The following is a 20,821-nucleotide window of genomic DNA, read 5'->3' on the forward strand; positions in this document are numbered from 1 at the left end:
AATTCAGAAAAGAGTGAGCAACATTATATACCAAAGGCAAGAATTTAAATGTAGTGAAGAATTTACCCTATGAACACCGAGGTCAATAATTGTCGCCTTTATAAAATGTAACCCAGTCAATTTTCTTTGCAGATTTTTGCCAAAACTTTGATAAAAAACTGCAGCCAATCAAATTTTATCTCCATTTGGTCCAAAATTATCAAACACTTACAGAAAAATTCATAAAAATTTGCAAAATGTTGTTCTCAAATTTTGGTGGGAAAAAATTACAGCACTCAAAGGGTTAATGAAAGGCCCTTGTACAGGCAATTTGAAGTAACAGTTATTTACACCATAGGGGTACGATGCATGTCAATTGGGCAATCGGCCATGTACCGGTACATGCCAAAGTTTTCCTTGAAACTGACAGAAAATTACACATTATTGGAATGTGTAATTGAATCACATAAAAAGCTTTCCATATCTTCCTTTATGATATGGGGCATTATCATATACATATCCTAGTGACGTTCACCGTAAAATATCAGCTGTGATATTTCAGTGTCACACCTTATTCATGAACTTAAGCCCCTTGCGATCAAATATGGCATCACTTATGCAAATGGTGTTTTTCGTAAAAGCTGCAGACAAAATTCATACCTCCATTTTCAAGACCCAACTTTTCCTTGAGCTTTGAAGCAAACTTGTCTGTTTCCACACCGATGAGTACATCCTTGTGATGTGCATGGAGTCCTTTATCAAAGTATTTGTTCAAGAAGTCATTGGTGCCGTACACGAGGGCATTACTGTCAGAGTCAACCACTTTTAGAAACACTTCACAACTGATTGATTTCACCAAATCATATACCTGAAGACAAACAAGAGAAAAGCATTTAAAGCAACAGCAAGATTGGGTTTTTGTGGTTTTACCAGATACTGAGAGTACAACAGGTATTGCTGGATGTTAAAAAAGGAGGTCAAAGGTCAGAGGGCATACTTTGATCTAAATCCTGTACATAGGCATATTTGGTAGTCCTATAAATCGGTTACTGCACTGTTACCATGTTACTGATGTACTTGCATAATTGGACAGTTGCAAGTAAATTTCCCACAATACAAAAACTTAATTTGGTCATCAAAACACATGCAAGTTTAACTGTACGACAGTTTAATAAGATGTCTTGATTAAGTGAGCACTGTACAGTAAACAGAGTCCATACAATCAAAGTCACTTAAAATTGAAGGACTTCCTAGGACTTTGAGGTCTGAAATACCATATCCTACGTCATTTAAAATGTTTAGGCATATTTGGTAGTCCTATAAATCGGTTACTGCACTGTTACCATGTTACTGATGTACTTGCATAATTGGACAGTTGCAAGTAAATTTCCCACAATACAAAAACTTAATTTGGTCATCAAAACACATGCAAGTTTAACTGTACGACAGTTTATTAAGATGTCTTGATTAAGTGAGCACTGTACAGTAAACAGAGTCCATACAATCAAAGTCACTTAAAATTGAAGGACTTCCTAGGACTTTGAGGTCTGAAATACCATATCCTACGTCATTTAAAATGTTTAATTATCATGTCATATATCATTTTACAACATCATGGCTTATTTTTCATTTATGTTTTCTTCAGCAGTAAATGTAGACAATGCTCAAAGGAATAGTAAGACATGGCAGATCTCTAAGAATACCTGTAAAAATTGAGATGAAAGGTGATTTGAAGAAAGAAGAGAAGACCTACCATTTGGAAGACACAATGTATCAGTTCTTTCTGAGTACTGTCCAGTTCTACTGGACTATCCACCTCTTGCTCTGGTCTGTTCAGGACAGCTGTGGGTCTATTTGTAACATCTTCCGGTCTTTTCACAACGTCTTCTGGTCTGCTCGGGTGTCCGTTCAGAATATTTTCTGGTGCATGCAAGATCACTGCTGGCTCTGCAGGTGAAGGCTTTGGGTTCTCTGGAACAGTTTCACTTCTATAGTCACATTCTTCTGTTTTTTCGGCACTATCCTCAGTCCAAGTCCAATTAAGTGAATTTTCTTGTCTACTTGCAGCTTGGTTTTCACTATCTGTCCCATGTCTCTGTTTATTTACTGTATATTCAGATCTATTGTGTTCTATAGCTGGTCTATCCACAAGCTGAGATTGACCATTCATTTCACATTCTGGCCTCTTATCTGTCTGTTGCATTCTGTTAGGTGCAGATTCACACTTATCTTGCTCAAAGTCTGACCTACTTGAGGTAAGTTCAAGTCTATTAAATGCCATCATCTGGTCTACTCATCCTATATTCTGGTATATCCTGTGAACACACTTGCTGACTGACAGAATACTCTGTGCTATTCAAGGTATCGATATGGTCTGATCTATTACTGAGAACTGCTTGTCTATTCATCAAGCACTCTTGTGTATATTTGGAGTGTTCTTGTTTATTTATAGTATGTGCTGGTTCAGGTTTATTTGTCAAGCTTTCAGGCCTGTCAACTGATTCTGCTGGTCTACATATGGGATACTCTGATCTATTCAGTTCTGACCTGTCTATAGCGTGGTTTGGTCTATCTGTATACTCTGGTCCAGTCAAGGTGTGTTTTAGTCTATTACCCTGTTTATCAACTGCATGTTCTCATCTATTTGAATAGTCAGGTCTAGGCACAGTAAGATCTGACCTGGTTTCTTGCTGGTGTATTGAACATTCTTGTCCACCGGTATATTCCTGTCTATTAAGTGTATATTCTGGTCTGTTTATCATATACTCGTCTCTCAATACTTTTATATCCTGATCTATCTGTCATATGTTCCTGTCCTTCCACTATATAACCTTGTCTATTCACTAGACTCTGTGGTCTATTTGTAGGGTATTTGACAGATCCATGGCAGTGTCTTTACTCAGACTTCCTAGGAGCTCACTGGAGTCTGAAATACAGAAACAAGACAAAAATAGAAACATTGTTATAGCATGCCTAATGGTCTTTTCACCCCTTCCATTCGTATGGACTCACCCATCCATAGGAAACCATGGAGTTTAACTACGTGTGGAGGCTTGGAAAGGGTTGTAATTTGAACTCAAATGTACTTGACTTGTTAACCTACAAGTAACTAGTGTTCTTCAAGGCTTAGAAATACACAGAAATGGCCAATTTACAGAACAGAGCACAATATGCATATTCCATTGTTGTGTAAATGTTTCCTTTCTTTGGTTATTAACGTATGGATATATTGCTCCAAAAACAGAGGGGTGGCCCGTAACCTACAAATGCCCTTGAGAACCCTGAGCTGAATAATACACACTTTTTGAAGTTGACATTTATACTGAGAGGAGTAGTTCTCTCTTTTTCAGTGGCTGTAATTCACCATGGGTCAGCATCAACCACATTTTCATGGCCTTCATTGGAGTTTATATTATTGTCAATATGAATTGCACTTTCCTATTAAATTTTTGTGAAATACACTTAATCCCTAACCTGCCCCCCCCCAAAAAAAAACAAAACAAAAACAGAACAAAATGTCAACACAAAACAACAACACAAACCAATATTGTTGAGCCTTTGTTGTACGCCCAGATTTACACAAATAGTGCTCTCGTTTTGGAAACGTTTATCAGGTTTAATGCCTATGGATGTAAAAAGCTATTCTTGACCGCGGACATCCGGGAACTTGCGGTTTTTCACGTCATTTTTGCGTCACACTGCCGTGAGAACAAAATATTGAAGTGTGGATTTTTCAACCTTTACACCAGTATTCAAAGTTTCAACATTGTGTCAATGATAAACGCTAAGTTCTGTCCCGTGTAACATAATTTTTGCATTGTTCACTGTCCTGTATAGTCAAATCCCAATTCACCTCACTCGCGTGCGTGAGGTGAAAGTGACGTTACTCCGCGGTCAAGAATACATGCTCTAATCAAAGCCAACTTATCGTCTGCTAAACAACAAACCCTAGGAACTGTTTTTTAAACGATTGCCTCCAGCCTCACATTCAGCCGCTCCGCCATGATCGAGCGTTTGTATGCGAAGTCGAAAAAAAGGCACTGAGCGACAAAATCAGGCATGTCAGGGGTCGACCGCCAATGCTGCAGTTTCGTAGCCCCGCAACTCCCCTTGAACTCCCAACACCAAAAATCTTCAAGGGTCAGCACCACGTAATCGAAACACGTACATTAGTCAAATTTACCAAATCGTCCTTACCTTCTAAAATTCATTATCACAGCAGATAAAGTTTTAAGAAACAACTGAAAGATTGATCAGTGTACGCTCCGAAGTAAGTGAATATTTTCGAAAAGATGCGTCGCCAGATAGATTCGGGTCAACCTAGGTCGGCCTATATACTTCCGGGTCATAGCTCTCGCTAAATCATGGATGAGGGCGCTCGCATAACAGCTGATAGTAGAAAGAACCTCGAAAGTGCTTGTCAAAATTCGGTAGGCCTACATGATTTAAATTGGAAGATTTTTCACAGACGCCTTATCATAGGAAGCATAGCCAAAACTTTTAATTTTAGTGATAGGAAATACCATATTTGTGCCCAAGAAGAAACACTGGAACACATCTTATTTAAGTGTAGGCCTAAATACGTGAAAGAAATCTGGCAGAAATGTATTTCTTTCAATTCAAGTTCAGGAAACACAATTTTGATAACAATACCAATATTGAAAGATTAGCACTTGCAGAAATTGGAAATGATAATAATGCAACATCAGACATTATAAGCTTATGCTGTATTTCTTCATTTGTGAAATACACAGGTTGGAATATTGGAAATTCGGTTCCGCCCAAATGTTCCGACACCCCTACTTTCCGACACATAGTATCGCCAAAAATATTTACATATAACATGATTGTTACTAATTTAGGATAATCTGATCTTCACATTTTTCAAATTTCACAAAAGTGTCAGATGCCATATAGCTGAATGTCGTAATATTACAAATTACTCATAAAATCAAGTGTGTAACGTAAAAAGAAAAGCAGATTAGCTTACATTTGCAGATTAAACAGACATTGCTTTACCATCCAATTACCCCAAATTAGATCCAATCGTGCTACGTGCGAAATCCTATCGGGAAAAGTCCATGTTTGTAAGAAGGGTGTATATGTCTATCCAATTTGAGTATTTTTTGTCTTATTTAAAGACATAAACGTACAGGAAAATATTCAATTGCCGTCTTTTCAAAATTGTGACCAAAACATAATGTTTGAATTAGACTTTACAGTGATTTGGAACAAAGCCTTTTCTGAAGAAAACATCGAACCTTAGTATTTGAAATATAAGCCATTGTTTATCAACGTGAAAAATATCATGCAGCAGTGACATTACATACGAAAGGATAATTATACTTATTAAAATCAAAGTAGTTAATTTCAAGATGTAAACAGGGCGGAACTTGTTGCTGACTTAAACGCACACAAACACACACAACGCACGCCCACTGCATCCGATTAATTTGTACCTGTTGTGAAATTGATCACAGAATTCGGCTGAAATTGATTCCTCGCAAGACAGTGATTATCAGAACTCACTTTTAGTTTTTTTTTATACTTCTGAACGTTTTTAAAGACACCCGTTTCTGGTGACTGGTTTCTCGAAATGTTGAAATTATTGTTGGCTTTTTTATATTGATTTAATTTTTGCCGGTGATCTTGCATTTTTAGTACAATTCGTCTATGGGTAGCCGAGATATTGAGATATACGAAGTTCAATAACTTGACGATATTATATGTACATGAAACAAATTTAACAAATGAATAATCGGAACAATATAATATTTGACAAACTATTTACGTGGACAGAATCGGTACGGAGGTTTATAATTTGCAAAATTGTCAACAAAAATAGCAAGGGGGAATTTTAAGTAATGCCCTTGATAAAATTTCAGTGTAAAACCTCCCAAATTAAGTAAAATATATTCGTTCATGTACAAGAATTTTTCATAATAGATGATCTTTGAAGTTATGGTTACAGTGATATTGAATTTCTTCCTTTTTGACGAAAAATTTGAGTGTGTTTCAAGTCCTCGCATATTCCTGGACAAAATTTATTGTCAAAAATACTCCTTGCAGTAAATATTTATTTGTTTTTGTAATTGTCCAATCTGATCCTGTACAAGACACGACACAACATAAACTCGTACAGCTGTGTGTATGGCGATGCTTCAAACGGAATCCAGTGTACAGAATGTTTTTATTTGCCCAATTAACCAATGCAGCACAAAATATGTAAACTTGCAACTTTCAGAAACAGTGACTACACGTTTGGCTTGGTGGATTGGCTTAAACGATAGTTTTCGCTATCAATGTCGTGCAATTCGAAAAATAACACAGGGCAATTAAAAGGAAAAACGAAAGAAAGAAACAAAACATAGGAGACAATCAATACAGTTTTATGGTTGGAGTCCTATTAACTATCAATGAATCAAAAACATTCTTTACGTTGAAAAAATCATAGGGTTCATATCAAACAAAGCGATTAAAAACGTCGTTTAATAGGCTAGCAACTGTGTCACTATAAGTTTTACAATAAAAATAATCATGTTCGAGAATAGTTCCCGACAAAACAACAATATAATTTAGCATACGTATGGTAAAATATCTCAATTGAACGATTTTCCCTAACACCTATCACTACCGGCTTTTCAGTTTGTAGCGTACAGAATCTGGATTTCTAACTGGCCGTAAAATAAAACAGAAGACATGAGTATTACTTTCTCATTTTGTCATAATTCTCACCTGGGTGAGAAGGGTGTCCCTATGATACGAATATGTTGAGATGAAGTGGATTCTAATATTACAATACAACCAAATGCAGTGTGATCTATATTTGGCAAATAACACTGGTCAAAATCTAAGTTCGTTGTATATAAGTTAACGTGCAAATCAACTTTGTAATTTTAGTCCTACACATAATTATTAAATTTTCGCTCCTTTCTAGTATCTATGATGTTGTTCATCCCGATATTTCTAACCTATTTGCGATCTTTGATATACTCACCGTCTCAATGCGCCAGCTGACTCATCTTGCCCTCTGCCAGTGTAAGTTCGCCTGCGCTACAAACTACAAATTTTCTCATGGAAATCCCTACTGTCAAGCCATAATGCAAATAGCGGGGCATCGTCACGGACATTTCACACACTTAACTCCATGAATTTGATATGCTACTGTGATAGTAATTCTCAGCCAAGAATGGCCAACCGGTCTTAAGGAATTACAACCAATGGTGCTCACAGTGTTTCTTAAGATTAAACATGGCATTTAAAAAACTGGACCAAAAAAATCGGAGGGGAAAGTAAAAGATGTTCGCAACTACCCTCCCATTAAGATGTGAAAAGCCTCCCTCCCATGCACGATTCTCTCCTCCTCACTAAAAGAACTGCCTCATGCCCTCTCCCCATCATCTTTTTTCCCAATGCCTCTCATTCAGACATGATTTTGTCCTTCCCATTATGTGTTCAAAATGAAACAAAATTTTCCCCACCCACAAATATAAATGTGATACTCTCTTTCCCACCCACTGATAAAATAAAACAAATGACCTCCTGGCACCTAACCATAAATTGATATTTTTACACCAAACGACTTAATAGTCTGCCCCTGCTGACGAGAAATATGTGAAATAAATTTGCCTACTTCTGTATCACCTAAACTGAAAAATCTGTCGTTTGAGGGCGCTCTCTCTACGCTCAAGAGAAGGAGCATAGCTAGTGCCCTCGAACGACAAAGTTTTAAGTCTATGTATCACTTTGATGTATTTTGTATGTTTTTCTCATTCTCGAACAGACAAAAAGTTGTGTTGATCATGCTTCTGGCATATTTGTAGATTGCTACAAAGGCCGTGCTGAGCAACAAAAATACTTCCTGCCTCACATACTTAATTTATGCTAATTATTTATGCATATTAATTGAACATCACTCCAAAACATTCTTTGATTTTCAGTGAAACCACAGGCGGCCCAGACATTATTGATATTATTGAGTTTTTGCCACTGTTTTCAGTTCCTCTCCTTTTTCTTCATGCATACTCTGACAGATCGGGAAAAATAGATGATTATATAATCTAACCTAGCCTCTTGACTCTTTATTTATTTTACACCCCATTACTTATCTCTCATATACACATCTTGTAATGAATTAGTCAACACAACTAATTATTCTAATCCGTGGACTTATCAGTGATTTTATGGGTTGGTCAACATTGCGAAAGAAAGGGAAAGTAAATAAACCATCAGCTGAACTGTCGTAACGTGAATGCATATCCCTATGCAAGTAATAGCATTCTGGGTGAATATCTTATTGTAAAATTATGATTTTTCAGGAGTGGTAGCTGTACTTTGCTCTTTCAATACCAACACAGCAGTGTATCCATACATTCTAAGATACCTGGCATCAGTTATGCTTACTACAGTGAAACCTATCTACACCGAACTCTGCCTAAACTGGGAACCTGTCTGAACCGAGCATTATTTTTTATGAAATTCTCAAAGGGTTCAATTTAGAGCGACCTCTATAAACTTAACTCCTCTCCAAATCAAACATTTTCTCAGTCCCTGAAGAGTCTGTTTTTGACAGTCAGGTTTTGCTTTAAACTACTTACAGCTTTCAACCCGCTGCAGTTTAACTACTCTGGTTGAGTTAATAAAATGTTAAAATCTGATACTTAAAAATCCTCTGAAGCTCTATGTAAGCTGAATGTTCTATCGTGCTTTTGAGAGAATAAAACTTTTGTCCCAGTTTTGAAATTCATATAATTCGGGTTGTTCAACATAATGTTACATATCAACTTTTAGCAGTGTTGCATCAAGGATATTTCAAACTTGGGGACACTGTAGTATCTGTATTCTGTTTTATCCAAGTTTTACTTTGGAGAGTCATTTATTAACTGGGTCAAAGCGTTATATTTTAATATTGAAAGTACAGTAATGAACAATGGCTATAGTAAGGGTTATTTTAAGTTGGAAAGAGGGGTTCGCCAAGGCGACCCACTTTCACCATTGTTATTTATTCTTGTTTTGGGAACACTTTTACATTCAATTAGAGAAAACCAGCAAATTAGAGGTATCAAAATTGCAAGCTTGGAGATAAAAGAATCTGCATTTGCTGATGACATGACTTGTTTTCTCAGTGATGAAACTACGGTACATATTCTTTTTGTCATCCTGAAAGTTTTTCATAGGGTTTCTGGTTTTCAAAGTTAATATTGATAAGACTGAAGCTGTTTGGCTTGGAAAATGGAGACATAGAACGGATAGGGCGTTTGGGGTCAAATGGCCCACCTTAACTATCAAGATTGTTTGGATTCATTTTACAAATGATGAAAAATTAGCACAGCATCGGAATGTAGAAACTCCCATTGCGAACCTGAAGAGTACCTTAAATATCTGGAAAGGAAGGAATTTGACTATCATTGGGAAGATTCAGGTGATTAAGTCTTTAGCAATTTCTAAACTGATGGATGTCCTTTTACATGGAATCTTTCCCAGTGAAGCTATAAATAGAGTTCATAGAATAATTTACAATTTCCTTTGGAATGGGCATGATAGAGTTGGGAGGAATATAATGGTAGGGGAGGTGGGCCAGGGGGGGGGGGCTAAAAATGCCTGATTTATCAGTGATGAAAAAAGTACATAGAATTTTATTGATTAAACGCTTGCTAAATGTGGAGTTTAAACACCCTTGGAAACATTTTGTCTTAAAAATCTGGAAAAAATCGGAGGAAATCTTTTATTTAAGTGTAATTTCTGTACTAATCTTTTACCAGTTAGATTTTCCAGTTTTGTGAAAGAATGTCTGGATATTTGGTCAGAATTCAATCACACTTCAGACAATGCCGATCAGATAATATGGAATAACAGAAACATTCTGATAGGACTGAGGTCATTCTGTTTATTACAAAGACCTCGCGGTAGTTGGTATAAATTTCAGACCTGTTTACAGGTTATATGCGAGTGCCGTGGATGGAACTCCATCGGAGAGGTCTGAATTTAAATCATAAATTAAAGTGGTTGGGTTTGACACTTTCAATTCCTGATGATCTCAAAAATCGAAATGTTTCTCAATCTTCTAATGAAGTCTGTATTTCTGTAAATAACAATACTTTCAGATTGGAATCCTTGTCAAAAAAGTTTTTGAAGAAAAATATTATTGATGTAATTGTTGACGTACCAAAATGTCAGGCAACTTTAGAAAAAGCTACAAACATGCTTGACTTAAAGTGGAAAAAAATGTATGAGCTTATATATAAATTAGCGATTGATAGTAAGTCTAGAGCTTTCCAATTTAAGTTACTCCACAATATTCTGTATACAAATCAACAGTTGAATAAGTTTAATCCACAGAAGTTCACAACTCCATATTGTATTTTGTGTGATGATGAAATAGAGTCTCTTGAACATTTATTTTATTCTTGTAAATGTACTTTTGCCCTCTGGAGAGATTTACTTTTTATTTTTGGGAGACCGTTTAAACTAAAGCAACCACCTTATAAACTGTGCATGATTTTTGGTGATCCTAAAGAAAAAATTATTGTCAATTTCATTCCTTTGCAAGTGCGTATCTATATATACAGATGTAAGTTAAATAACCTGTCTTTAGACATCACAAGTTTTATTATACAGCTTAAAAATGTACACGAAATAGAAAGAAAGATTGCAACAGCGAACGATAAAATTGCTGTACATATTGGTAAATGGTCATCCCTAATACCGTTTGTAACAAAATGATGCTTCCTAGATATTTTGTACTGGAAATGTGGAAATGTGTAATTGTCCTTTGTATTTAATGTATTTGTTTGTTGTTGTTCTATCCAAATACAAATTTAAAACAAAAAAAACAAAAACAAAAAAAAACTTGGGGACACTGTGTCCCTTTATCGTTTACTTTAAGGGACATTTTGCACATTTTGGGGGCAACATGCGTCAGTTCTCAGTAAAGTTTTGTATCATTTTTGTAACAATAAAAAGAAACCAAGCTACCGGGATCGCGTCGCTATGCTTAAATTTCAGTAATTGTAGCAGTATCTGCCTCAAATCAGAGCTCAATCGGACTACAGTCAGGCACGTTAGGGAGCCTTCAGTAATTACAGGGGGGGTGGACCGGGGGAATATGGCGAACACCTGTACCGTAAAATGTGACCCTCCCCCCAATCCTCCTGTCTAAAATGTGACCCTCCCCCTTGTCCGACATTCTAAAACTTGACCCTCCCCCCCCCCCCCCATCACTGCGGTATTCTCCCCGGGAATAAATAAAACAGTATCAGCTAATTTACATAACAATTGGTTCAATTGTTATGTTAGGGACAAATTACAGAGGGGAGGGCTGGTGTTTTTGGAGGGACAGTCGCAATTTATCACGCAAGAATTTTTCAAGAGATATGGTATTTCATACAGTTTAGGGAGGGTCACCATATTTTGTGCAACTATAAGAAGGCAAGATGTAGCTGATTTAGTGCTTCATCCAAAAATATCAAATCATAATACATGGAGTCTATCAGGCAAATTATTGACAATTTGCCCCCACAAAACATGCTATATCTGTATTTTATACATGTTTGATAATGTATTTAAATGTACTTTGCTTGAATAGGGAAGTAAAATGAACATTTGTGTACAAGAAATTGATTTCTGAATTTCATCTAAAAAGTCGGTTCACTATCCATGGTGTTTATGATGAAATTATGAATAGTTTTTTCCAATACAAAAATACGTAAATCTTTGCATTTCTGTACTCTTGATTATTGATATTAATTTTCTTGATGAGACTAGAGTGGTTACAAATCTATGGTTGTGTAAGAAATTTGATTTTGGAATTTCACCAAATGTCATTCAATACACTATGCATTGGGGTCTATGATTAAACTATGAATAATTTTTTTCAGTACAAAGTTAGATAAATCTGTGCATTTATGCATGCTTGATTATTTAGATTATTGTTCTTGATTAGAATACAGTGGTTACAAGTCCATGGTTGTGTAAGAAATTTGATTTTGGAATTTCACTGAAATGTCGATTCACTATGCATAGGGGTCTATGATGAAACTATGAATAATTTTTTTTTCAGTACAAAATTAGATAAATCTGTACATTTATGTATGCTTGATTATTAACATTATTGTTCTTGATTGGACTAGAGTGGTTACAAGTCTATGGTTGTGCAAGAAATTTGATTTTGGAATCTCACCAAATGTCAATTTACTATGCATGGCGGTCTATAAGTGTGTGCGTATTTTGTTGGTGATTTCCTATTCAGGAAATATCACATGGACAATCAAAGTTTTGGCCATAATATCAGCTTCTGTCAAAAGTGACCCCCCCCCCCCAAGATAGGTTTATAAAAAGTGACCCTCCCCCTTGAACTGTTTTCTAAAAAGTGACCCTCCCCCAATTCCCCCGCCCCCCCCCCGTAATTACTGAAGGCTCCCTTAGCCTGAAGCGATAGCATTTATTCAAACGACCAAGTGATGAGTTTAAAAACGTTCAAATATATTATACATTACAAAAATGTCATTCTCAGAGACAAGGAAGTGACAAATTTGGCGAGAACGCCAGCAAGTGTATATTCGGTAAACTTTCGGAAATTTACAGGAAGAATATTAGGATAGAATGCTCCTCGGACACAGACGTTCTGACTCTCAAGCTTTTAAGATATTCTTTTTGCCTACCACTAGTTTTTTGAGGCTCATTTTGAAACTCATGGAGTAAATAAATTTTTCACAGGCTTAGTTTTGTGAAAATCGGGAGTTTACTTTCGCCATTTACATAACACAGAGGTGGCGAACATTTTGAATTTCAAATATCGGTAAACATTGGGTAATTTGTTTCTCCAGAAGCAAAATTTGCACGATGGAGCTCCGATTTTTATTCATGATTTTGGAAGAGAGAGAGAGAGTGGTTGAACAAAAGTTTAAGTAAACAACAACAATGGCGGCAGGCTCTGTTTCTTCGTAATGTGGGGTGAATTTCCACACTGTCAAAAGAAGACTGAGGTCAACGTACCGTGGAGACATAGGCCCTAACGTCACCCGGGGACTCCCCGGGTGACGTTGCAATAAGATTGTGCCACGTCAACGTTTGTTGTCGTTACACCATGGATATGATATGCTGACCTGGGCTTGACCGAAAGGAGAGAGTAGACTTCAGATTTATCATCGTTCGGGAAAAATTGACAACGATTATTGAGTTTGATTTCCTTGCAGATCCCTTCTATTCCCGTTTCGACATGTCGCTGATCATGCAACATTAGAGAAATCTTGAAAAAAAGTGTCCTGATCCTCTTACAAGTAGCAAAGGACTGCAAAATCGAAAGTTGACGAGATAAAACAAGATGGCGTCGTCTGATTTGGCTACTGACGTCGGATCACCCAGCTTGAAAACACAAAGGACAAACTACTACTGTTTGTTTCGCCTTATATCCGAACTTGGTACTGAAGCATTGCGAAAACTGTTTGACAACATTCATTCACCGAAACATCTGCAAAGTTGTCTACAGAAAAATGAAGCCAAGCTCAGGAGGCTGTGGCCAAAAGTTATCAACAACGAACAATGGAACTTGCTCTATCCGGCAGACGCCGGACAGGTAATGTCGGCAAACTTTGACATTTCATTGTTGGTGATTTTGCTCAGAAATATTTGTCGGCTTACACAGCCAACCTCTGGCTGGGATAAAAAACCACCGGATGGCGATCACAGCATCCAGGCAGATATTGCCCGACTGAAATATTATCGAAATAAAATTGCGCATAACACCTCCGCCAGTATTGACGACAAGTATTTTGATATCGCCTGGGAAGAAGTTGGCGGGGCTTTAGAGCGTCTAAGTATTGGTAGGGAAGACATAGAGAGAATAAGAAACGAAAGCATAGATGCTGAACTCCAGCAGAAATACAAAGGCGAAATCGAAAAGTTGGTTTTAAGTGGACAAGAAACCGCTCGAAAGATTGACAGTATGCACGATAAACTCGACGAGTTGTTAGAATGGAAAGGGAGGCCTGCTCAGGATTTAAAATCCTCGCAGACTGACGGCAGTCATTCGGTTGTGTCGTCCTATGTTGACGACATCACGAGTGATCCCTTTGTGACATTTACTGTTTGCGCTAAACACGAAGGCTGGACCATCGACAAAGTCTGCAAAACGTGCAAAGAACCCATTTGCAGCAAATGCATCAGCATCGTGCATCCTTCACCGGATCACGACGTTGCAGAATTACACGATTACTTACCAGAATTACGTGGAAATGTTAAACAACGATTGCAACATATGAAAAAGAAAGAAGAAAAAGTAGGTGAAAACGTAGAAACAGGGAATGATTATATCTCAATTCTTACTGGGCATTACGAAGAACAACGTGAATGCATAAACAGAGCGGCAGATGAGGAGATCAAAAAGATCACACAGAAAATTGAGACGATGAGATCTGACTTGCTAAACCAGTTGTCGATATACTATACCTTTCTGAAAGGAGTGTTAACTGACGAAATTAAGACACTTGAGAGGCTTCGAAAGAGCCTGAAAAGTACTTCAGAAAAAATTGATGAGTACCTTCAGAAAGGAGATGTGAGGAATCTTATCCTTGCATTGAAAGAGTTATCTGGCAGCGAATCAACTATTATGCGAGAAAATTGCATTTTTCAGAATCGCTGTGACAAGGTGGCAGTGTTTCATAAGCTTCCGGAAGCGGAAGCGAAACTGGAAGTAAGAGGAATCCTGGGTAAACTCATTTTACCTGCTCAACCACACGCATCTCACATTGATGGAATTCTTCCGCACACTGTCAAGCAAGGAACGATCGTGAATATTAAAGTTTGCACCCGTAGCGCGCACTTGACCAACATTAAACAACAAAATACAAATCCAGAAACGGATGGCAAGGGTGATTACACAGATTGTAAGAATTTGGAAATAAATATTAGAGGGGGTTCAGGTGAAAAAACATACAACTTTCCGAATAGTGATGATACAGGTCGCTACTCCCACAGCTTTTTGTTCAGGAAACCAAACAAGTACACATTGTCAGTCAAACTACGTAAGCATCACATCCGGGGATCTCCTCATATGCTCCAAGTCACCCCTTGGGATGAACGTGATATCGGGGTAAACCTCAGACTTGACCCCTCAAATAGTATTAGGGCACTGGCAGCAGATGAAAATGACAACATCATAATTGCGACAGCGCGGACGATTTACATCGTTAGTCAAGATGATGAAGTCATCAACAAATTTCAAATACCAATCCAGAGCTTGCAAACGATTACTGATATTGACGTCACCGATCGTGGATCATTTTTGGTAACTACAGAGAAACCTACTGAGTTGGAACCACGAAATATTAAATCATTCTTCTATGAATTCAGCAAAGTGGGAAAAAGACTAAGAGACAAATGCTATACCATCAGAATTGGAAGTGTTGTTGCATGTAATGACCTTCGGGCCATTGTAGCCGGGAAAAAGAGCAGGTGGCGCGCTGTCTTATCGCTGAAACCCAAAGATTTTGGAAAGCAAATTGCACAATGGAGAACAAAGGATTTTCCAAAAGCTGCTGCACTTAGTATCCGCAGTGATAGGAAACTTGTTGCATCATCTTCGAAGGATAAGGTAGTAGTCTGTTTCCTGAATGAACGCAGTCAGTTTCTGTTCTATGACTGCAAATGTCCGCGAGGGGTGGCTACCGGCCACTTTAAAACAATTTTCGTCTGTGATAGCGATAATAACAACATTTTAGTGTTCGATGGGGACTCTCAGTGCCGTCGTATTTCCCTTGGACGCTTCAATTGGGAAAAACCAGACAAAATAGCGGTTGTTAAGGGAGATCCTTGTAAACTCGTCTTCACTGTCAATGACAACCAGGCCATCAAAATGTTAACATATTTGTAGATGTCTGGTGTTCCGCCCTTCTCACCAAAGTGATGGGCATCAATTTTCAGACTTGCATTATACAGGTTTCGTAGCAAAATATGAAGTGGATGACAAGTGATATCAATATATCAATGGAAAGCGACGTTAAGGCATAATAACATCGGCTTCCTTAAAGCTAGATATTATAGGAATGATAGGAAAGTTGCATATATATAGTTTGTACGCGTAAATACCCAGATTCATTTTTGCCTAAAATGTATTTCACGTGACAGAATTGAAAGACTTAAAGTTTCGTTCAAACTTTTCCCAAGCAAGCATTCAACCATTATCTTTCAAAGTAAAGAATAAATATCGAGGGTCAGAGTGGAAGCTTTGGTACTTAAGAAACAAACTACCTGATATTTAACCAATGACCCCCTTCCGACCTATAATGGACGAAAGCAAACTTTGCACAACATATATGTACGAGGTGGAGTCGAGTACATTATGGAGTGCAAAGTTTGCTTGAGTCCATTATATGCCGTTATTTTATAGTTTTGGCGATGTCAGTGAATTTGTTGATGAAGAAAACATCTTGGACCACAATGCTGGATAATAAGATACATTATCAATGTTAATCTGAGGGTATGACGTCACAAAATTCACTGGCATGGACAGAGCTATACTATAATTAAGAATATTTGAAATTTAAAACGGCCGTCTCCACTGTGTTATCTCTATGGGGAAAATAAAATTCTCGATTTACACAAAACTAAGCCGGTGAAAATTTTGTTTACTCCACAAGAAACAAGTGGTAGGCCAAAACAATATTTTAAAAGTTGGAAAGTCCTGATATTTACCCCAGAGGCGCAGTCTACCTTAACTCCATCATCTTGCAATGATAGTTAACATGTTTGAAAGAAGATATTTTGTCTAGATATTTGGTAAAGCATCTTGATAAACAAGTTCCAGATATGAAAGAATTCATGTTGAAAGATTATGAGAGAAACATTCTCAGCTGCACTGTATTCAGAAAAGACATTTTCGTATGTTTTGCTATTTTTATACAGTACGATCCGGAAAATATTTGTAGTATTTGGACCTTCTGACAGATGCGGATCATATAGTAAAATTTCGGTTTTCAAATTCCCGAGTCTCAAGATAATAACAATGTGCGGCAAGATTTGTTCGATAACTTTTGTTTCTGTATTTGCAATTTGGTGAATGGTATATTCGAAATTACTGTCAAATACTACAGGCCTGCTATTCTTATATTAAAATTAATCAGACTAGCTCGTATCATAAACTTCAATAAATACAAATCCATCAAATACAACCAGAGAGATTTAGCCACCACTTTAGATTTTTATAGAACAAATCGGAGCCAGTATATAGTGAATTATGAACACATGTACACAGTTTTAAATTGTTCACTGTCAGAAAGAGTTTTTTTTTCTTTTATCAAAAGCGAAAGTGAGTACCTTGTTTACTTTAATGTTTCTGATTTATTTCCGGTAATAAGAACTACACTTACAATTTGCATACACGGAAACACAGGCATGAGCTCATGTTATTCAGTTATGGATGCCCGATTCACAGACAAGTTTTGTATCATAGGGTAGTCTTCTGGTGAAACTTTGAATGCAAATGCCGAAAGTGAAGATTTAGCATGACATAAACAAGAGTATAGCGTCGCTTTATCAACCGACGTCTTACTCGCAGTGATTAGTTAACCCCATGAATGATCCACCACCTAACGTGTATAATTACTTGATTATTGAATTGGAAATTCAATGTTCATCCTTATTAAAAACCCGGCAACTTTCATTTAGAAAGTATAGCCCAAAATGCACTCATGTACAGATAAATGTGCGAAAATCCGGAGTTTGTTATTTACAAGTCTGAGAGATTAATATTAACCAAGGTGTCTTTTAACAATGCGACTATTTCTACCGTATATCTGGCCAATTTGACTGGAAGCTTTCAACAAGAATGTGCAAGAGTACTAACTGTCCTGTTGGATCTTCCAACCGAGTTTTCAGGATTGGTCATGCATTACTGTTTAAGGAAATGCAAATCAACAGTGCTTATGTACAAGTGTTTACTGAGAATTGATGAGTTGTAAATATTCCTGAATAAAGTTATGTACGGTATAGTTTAAGGAAAGGGAAATTGTTATAAGGTGATAATTGTTTATTTAATTCATAGATTCTGTGTTGCATATATATCGTCAACAGAAAAAATATTCATTTTAAGCTACCTGTAGAATATTTATTTAAGGAATAAATACAAATTTGGAAAACTTGCTAAAATTGCCCCAGAATATTGCGATATAGCCCGACGATTGCTTAGAATTTAACCCGTGAATTTAATTGTAACGACTGACAATGAACTGACCGTCAGTAACCCCCTGCACGTGGTGCATTATCTTCCTTGTTCATTTTCGTGACTTTGAAGTAACAGATCATTGTTTCAACTACTTAAGTCATTAGCAATGCCTGGACGACCTTAGTTTACCCTTTTGACCCCTTTGCTTAGTGGGAACGATTCGACTTTGCCGCGCGATTGTCTTTAGTTATTTATAGACGCATGACACTCAACATAAACTGTGCATTAGGCTGCGTTCACAAATAACGATTAGGGGGGGGGGGGCTGGAGGAATCTCGATTGAAATCTTATTTTTTTTCAGATCCCCCCCCCCCTGAGTACCCTAAAAAATTTTCAAATGCCCCCCCTCTATATGGGCAAAATTTTTCAAGTCCCATCCCAACTATCACAGGCCCGCATATTTGTAAAGGATGTGAGCGCAGAAAAAATAAACATATATTGCGCCGTTCTGCTCACAGGTGTTCAACACTACCTGTATTAGCACTTTGTATAGTCATATTCCAAAGGCAAGTTCTTTAAATGCATCAGTGAATTTTGTAGATGTATTAGTCTAAAAGCCAACTTGAGTTAATCCAACTCTGGCCAGGTCAATAAATTGCTCCTGTTGAAGAGCACACAAAATGCAATCATGAGAGAGTAGGAAAATTGTGAATTCTGGCTAATTGCCGTATTGCACAGTGACCTACCAAAAATTGTTTCAAAACTACAAGACCTATATGAATTAGACGCTACTCAAAATTGACAATACCGGAAAGTTAAATTATTCCATCAAATAAATGTTTTAATCTCTGAAATTTTGGGTGTGATAATTGCAAATTTGGTTAAAAAATAAATAATTCCATTTAGTCACATATTTTTTCTTCGAGTCTTTACTATTCAAAGTTTTACTTCTGTATCATTTTATAATAAGAGTGTGAAAATTTAGAAAATCAAGCATGGTGACCCCATCTTTTTATTTAATATCTGATTATTCTCATATGCCAGAATTCAAACATTTATATGTTTTCTTCCATGTGTTGCTCTCTGGCCTGATCTTGAGTACAAGTGAGTTTCATTGTCATGAGTGTCATTTGACCCAAACCCTTCTTCAACTGCCATGTACATCAGAGCTGTCTCTGTCACTGTTCAGGTATGCAGTGACAGTGACACTGCAGTAGCAGGGTAGTATCTGGTAGTGACACTATCCGTAGGCTGTATAAACTTTGATAATTTTGGCAATATTTTTGTTCAGTTTTATAACTACGTTCTTGTTCTACTTCCTACAGCATGTTGAATTGTCCATGGCGTATTCAGCTTGCTATCACAGCCTATGTATGTGTACCATGCATTTGTATCACTGACAACTGACTGCCAGTCTGGACTCCAATTAAATTATCACCAAATAAATATTTATACTTATATATACAGGCTTTGTCGACAAACTAAATATTGTGTGTTTGAGCATGCTGTAGGGAGATAGCAAGAAACTGTAGTTGTTATATTGCATAGAAATATTGCAGATATCATTAACAGTTGCAGCTTCTGCCCTAAGCTGTTACGAGGCTCAAGTTTGTTTTTTTACGACAAATCACACTTTTAGATTTTTTCGAGATAAAAGTCATGAAATGTGACAAAATGGTTCTAGATTTTGTTAAATTATTACTAACATTACAACATTTTGATGACATAAAAAATGACATTCATTTTTCATTGAATTACCTACAAAAACTTGGAATTGGAAAATGTAAAACTCAAAAGGGACCATAAAATTTTCAAGTCCCCCCCCTACAGGTAGAGCAAAATTTTCAAGTTCCCCCCTCCACTACCCCCAAAATTTTCGAATCCCCCCTGAATTCCTCCAGCCCCCCCCCCTAACCGTTTTTTGTGAACGCAGCCTTAGACGAAGATTGCCAAACACAGTTTAAGGAGAACAAACTGTGCATTAGACGAAGATTGCCAAACACAGTTTAAGGAGAACCTGTTGAAACGGCCCGAGACGACGTTCGACCGTGACCCGACGACTATTGTTAGACTAGTATAAGTCATAGAAGTTTATCGTGTACCTTGTACGTTTCTCTGCTTATAAAGTACTACGATTTAGAGTATTTCTGTGTACATGTTGCCGTCTCTACAACCCTACGTTCTACCGCCCTACGTTCTCGTACGTATCAGAAGCCGACCGACCATAGCTACTTGACCAAGCCATGTGACTATATATATATAAAGATATAAATATATATATATATATATATATATATATATATATATATATATATATATATATATATATATAATATATATATTAGGAAACCCTAGGTCAATACCCTGGGAACAGGAGGTCACATTGAAACTATCAAGATCATCATTTGTAGTCGTTACACCACACCCTCGAGAAAAGGACCAAAATTCGACAGAAGGAAGGAGAGCGGTTTACATGTTTAAACCCCCTTTTTTAGTAAGCGTCAGTGATTATGGAGTTATACTTGTTTGTTTAAGCCTTCTGTGTCTGTTCACATGTTCTCAGTAAACATGAGAGCGAGGTGAAATATTAAATGTGTACGAGACTTTATCGTACTCAAGCAAAGAACACTGGTGTACCAGGCTTGAATTATCTACGAAATATTACATTAATATTAGTACTTGTAA

The 20,821-nt window shown here is 37.0% G+C and overlaps 1 protein-coding gene across 3 annotated transcripts in view; it reads right to left on the bottom strand.

Annotated features, from left to right (window-relative positions):
* Positions 1-20,821, bottom strand: part of LOC139125099 (uncharacterized) — a 53,675-nt gene that overhangs the window by 4,530 nt on the left and 28,324 nt on the right. For 2 of the 3 annotated variants that reach the window (XM_070691207.1, XM_070691208.1), the window contains exon 3: positions 640-847. In XM_070691207.1, coding sequence (XP_070547308.1) covers positions 640-847 — 208 coding nt within the window. Of the gene's footprint in view, positions 1-639; positions 848-1,732; positions 2,906-4,176; positions 4,316-20,821 lie in introns of those variants that run through there. The other variant, XM_070691210.1, reaches the window with a different exon arrangement.

This window comes from Ptychodera flava (genome assembly GCF_041260155.1).
Source record: "Ptychodera flava strain L36383 chromosome 23 unlocalized genomic scaffold, AS_Pfla_20210202 Scaffold_24__1_contigs__length_23054250_pilon, whole genome shotgun sequence".
NCBI classification, from domain to species: Eukaryota; Metazoa; Hemichordata; class Enteropneusta; family Ptychoderidae; genus Ptychodera; species Ptychodera flava.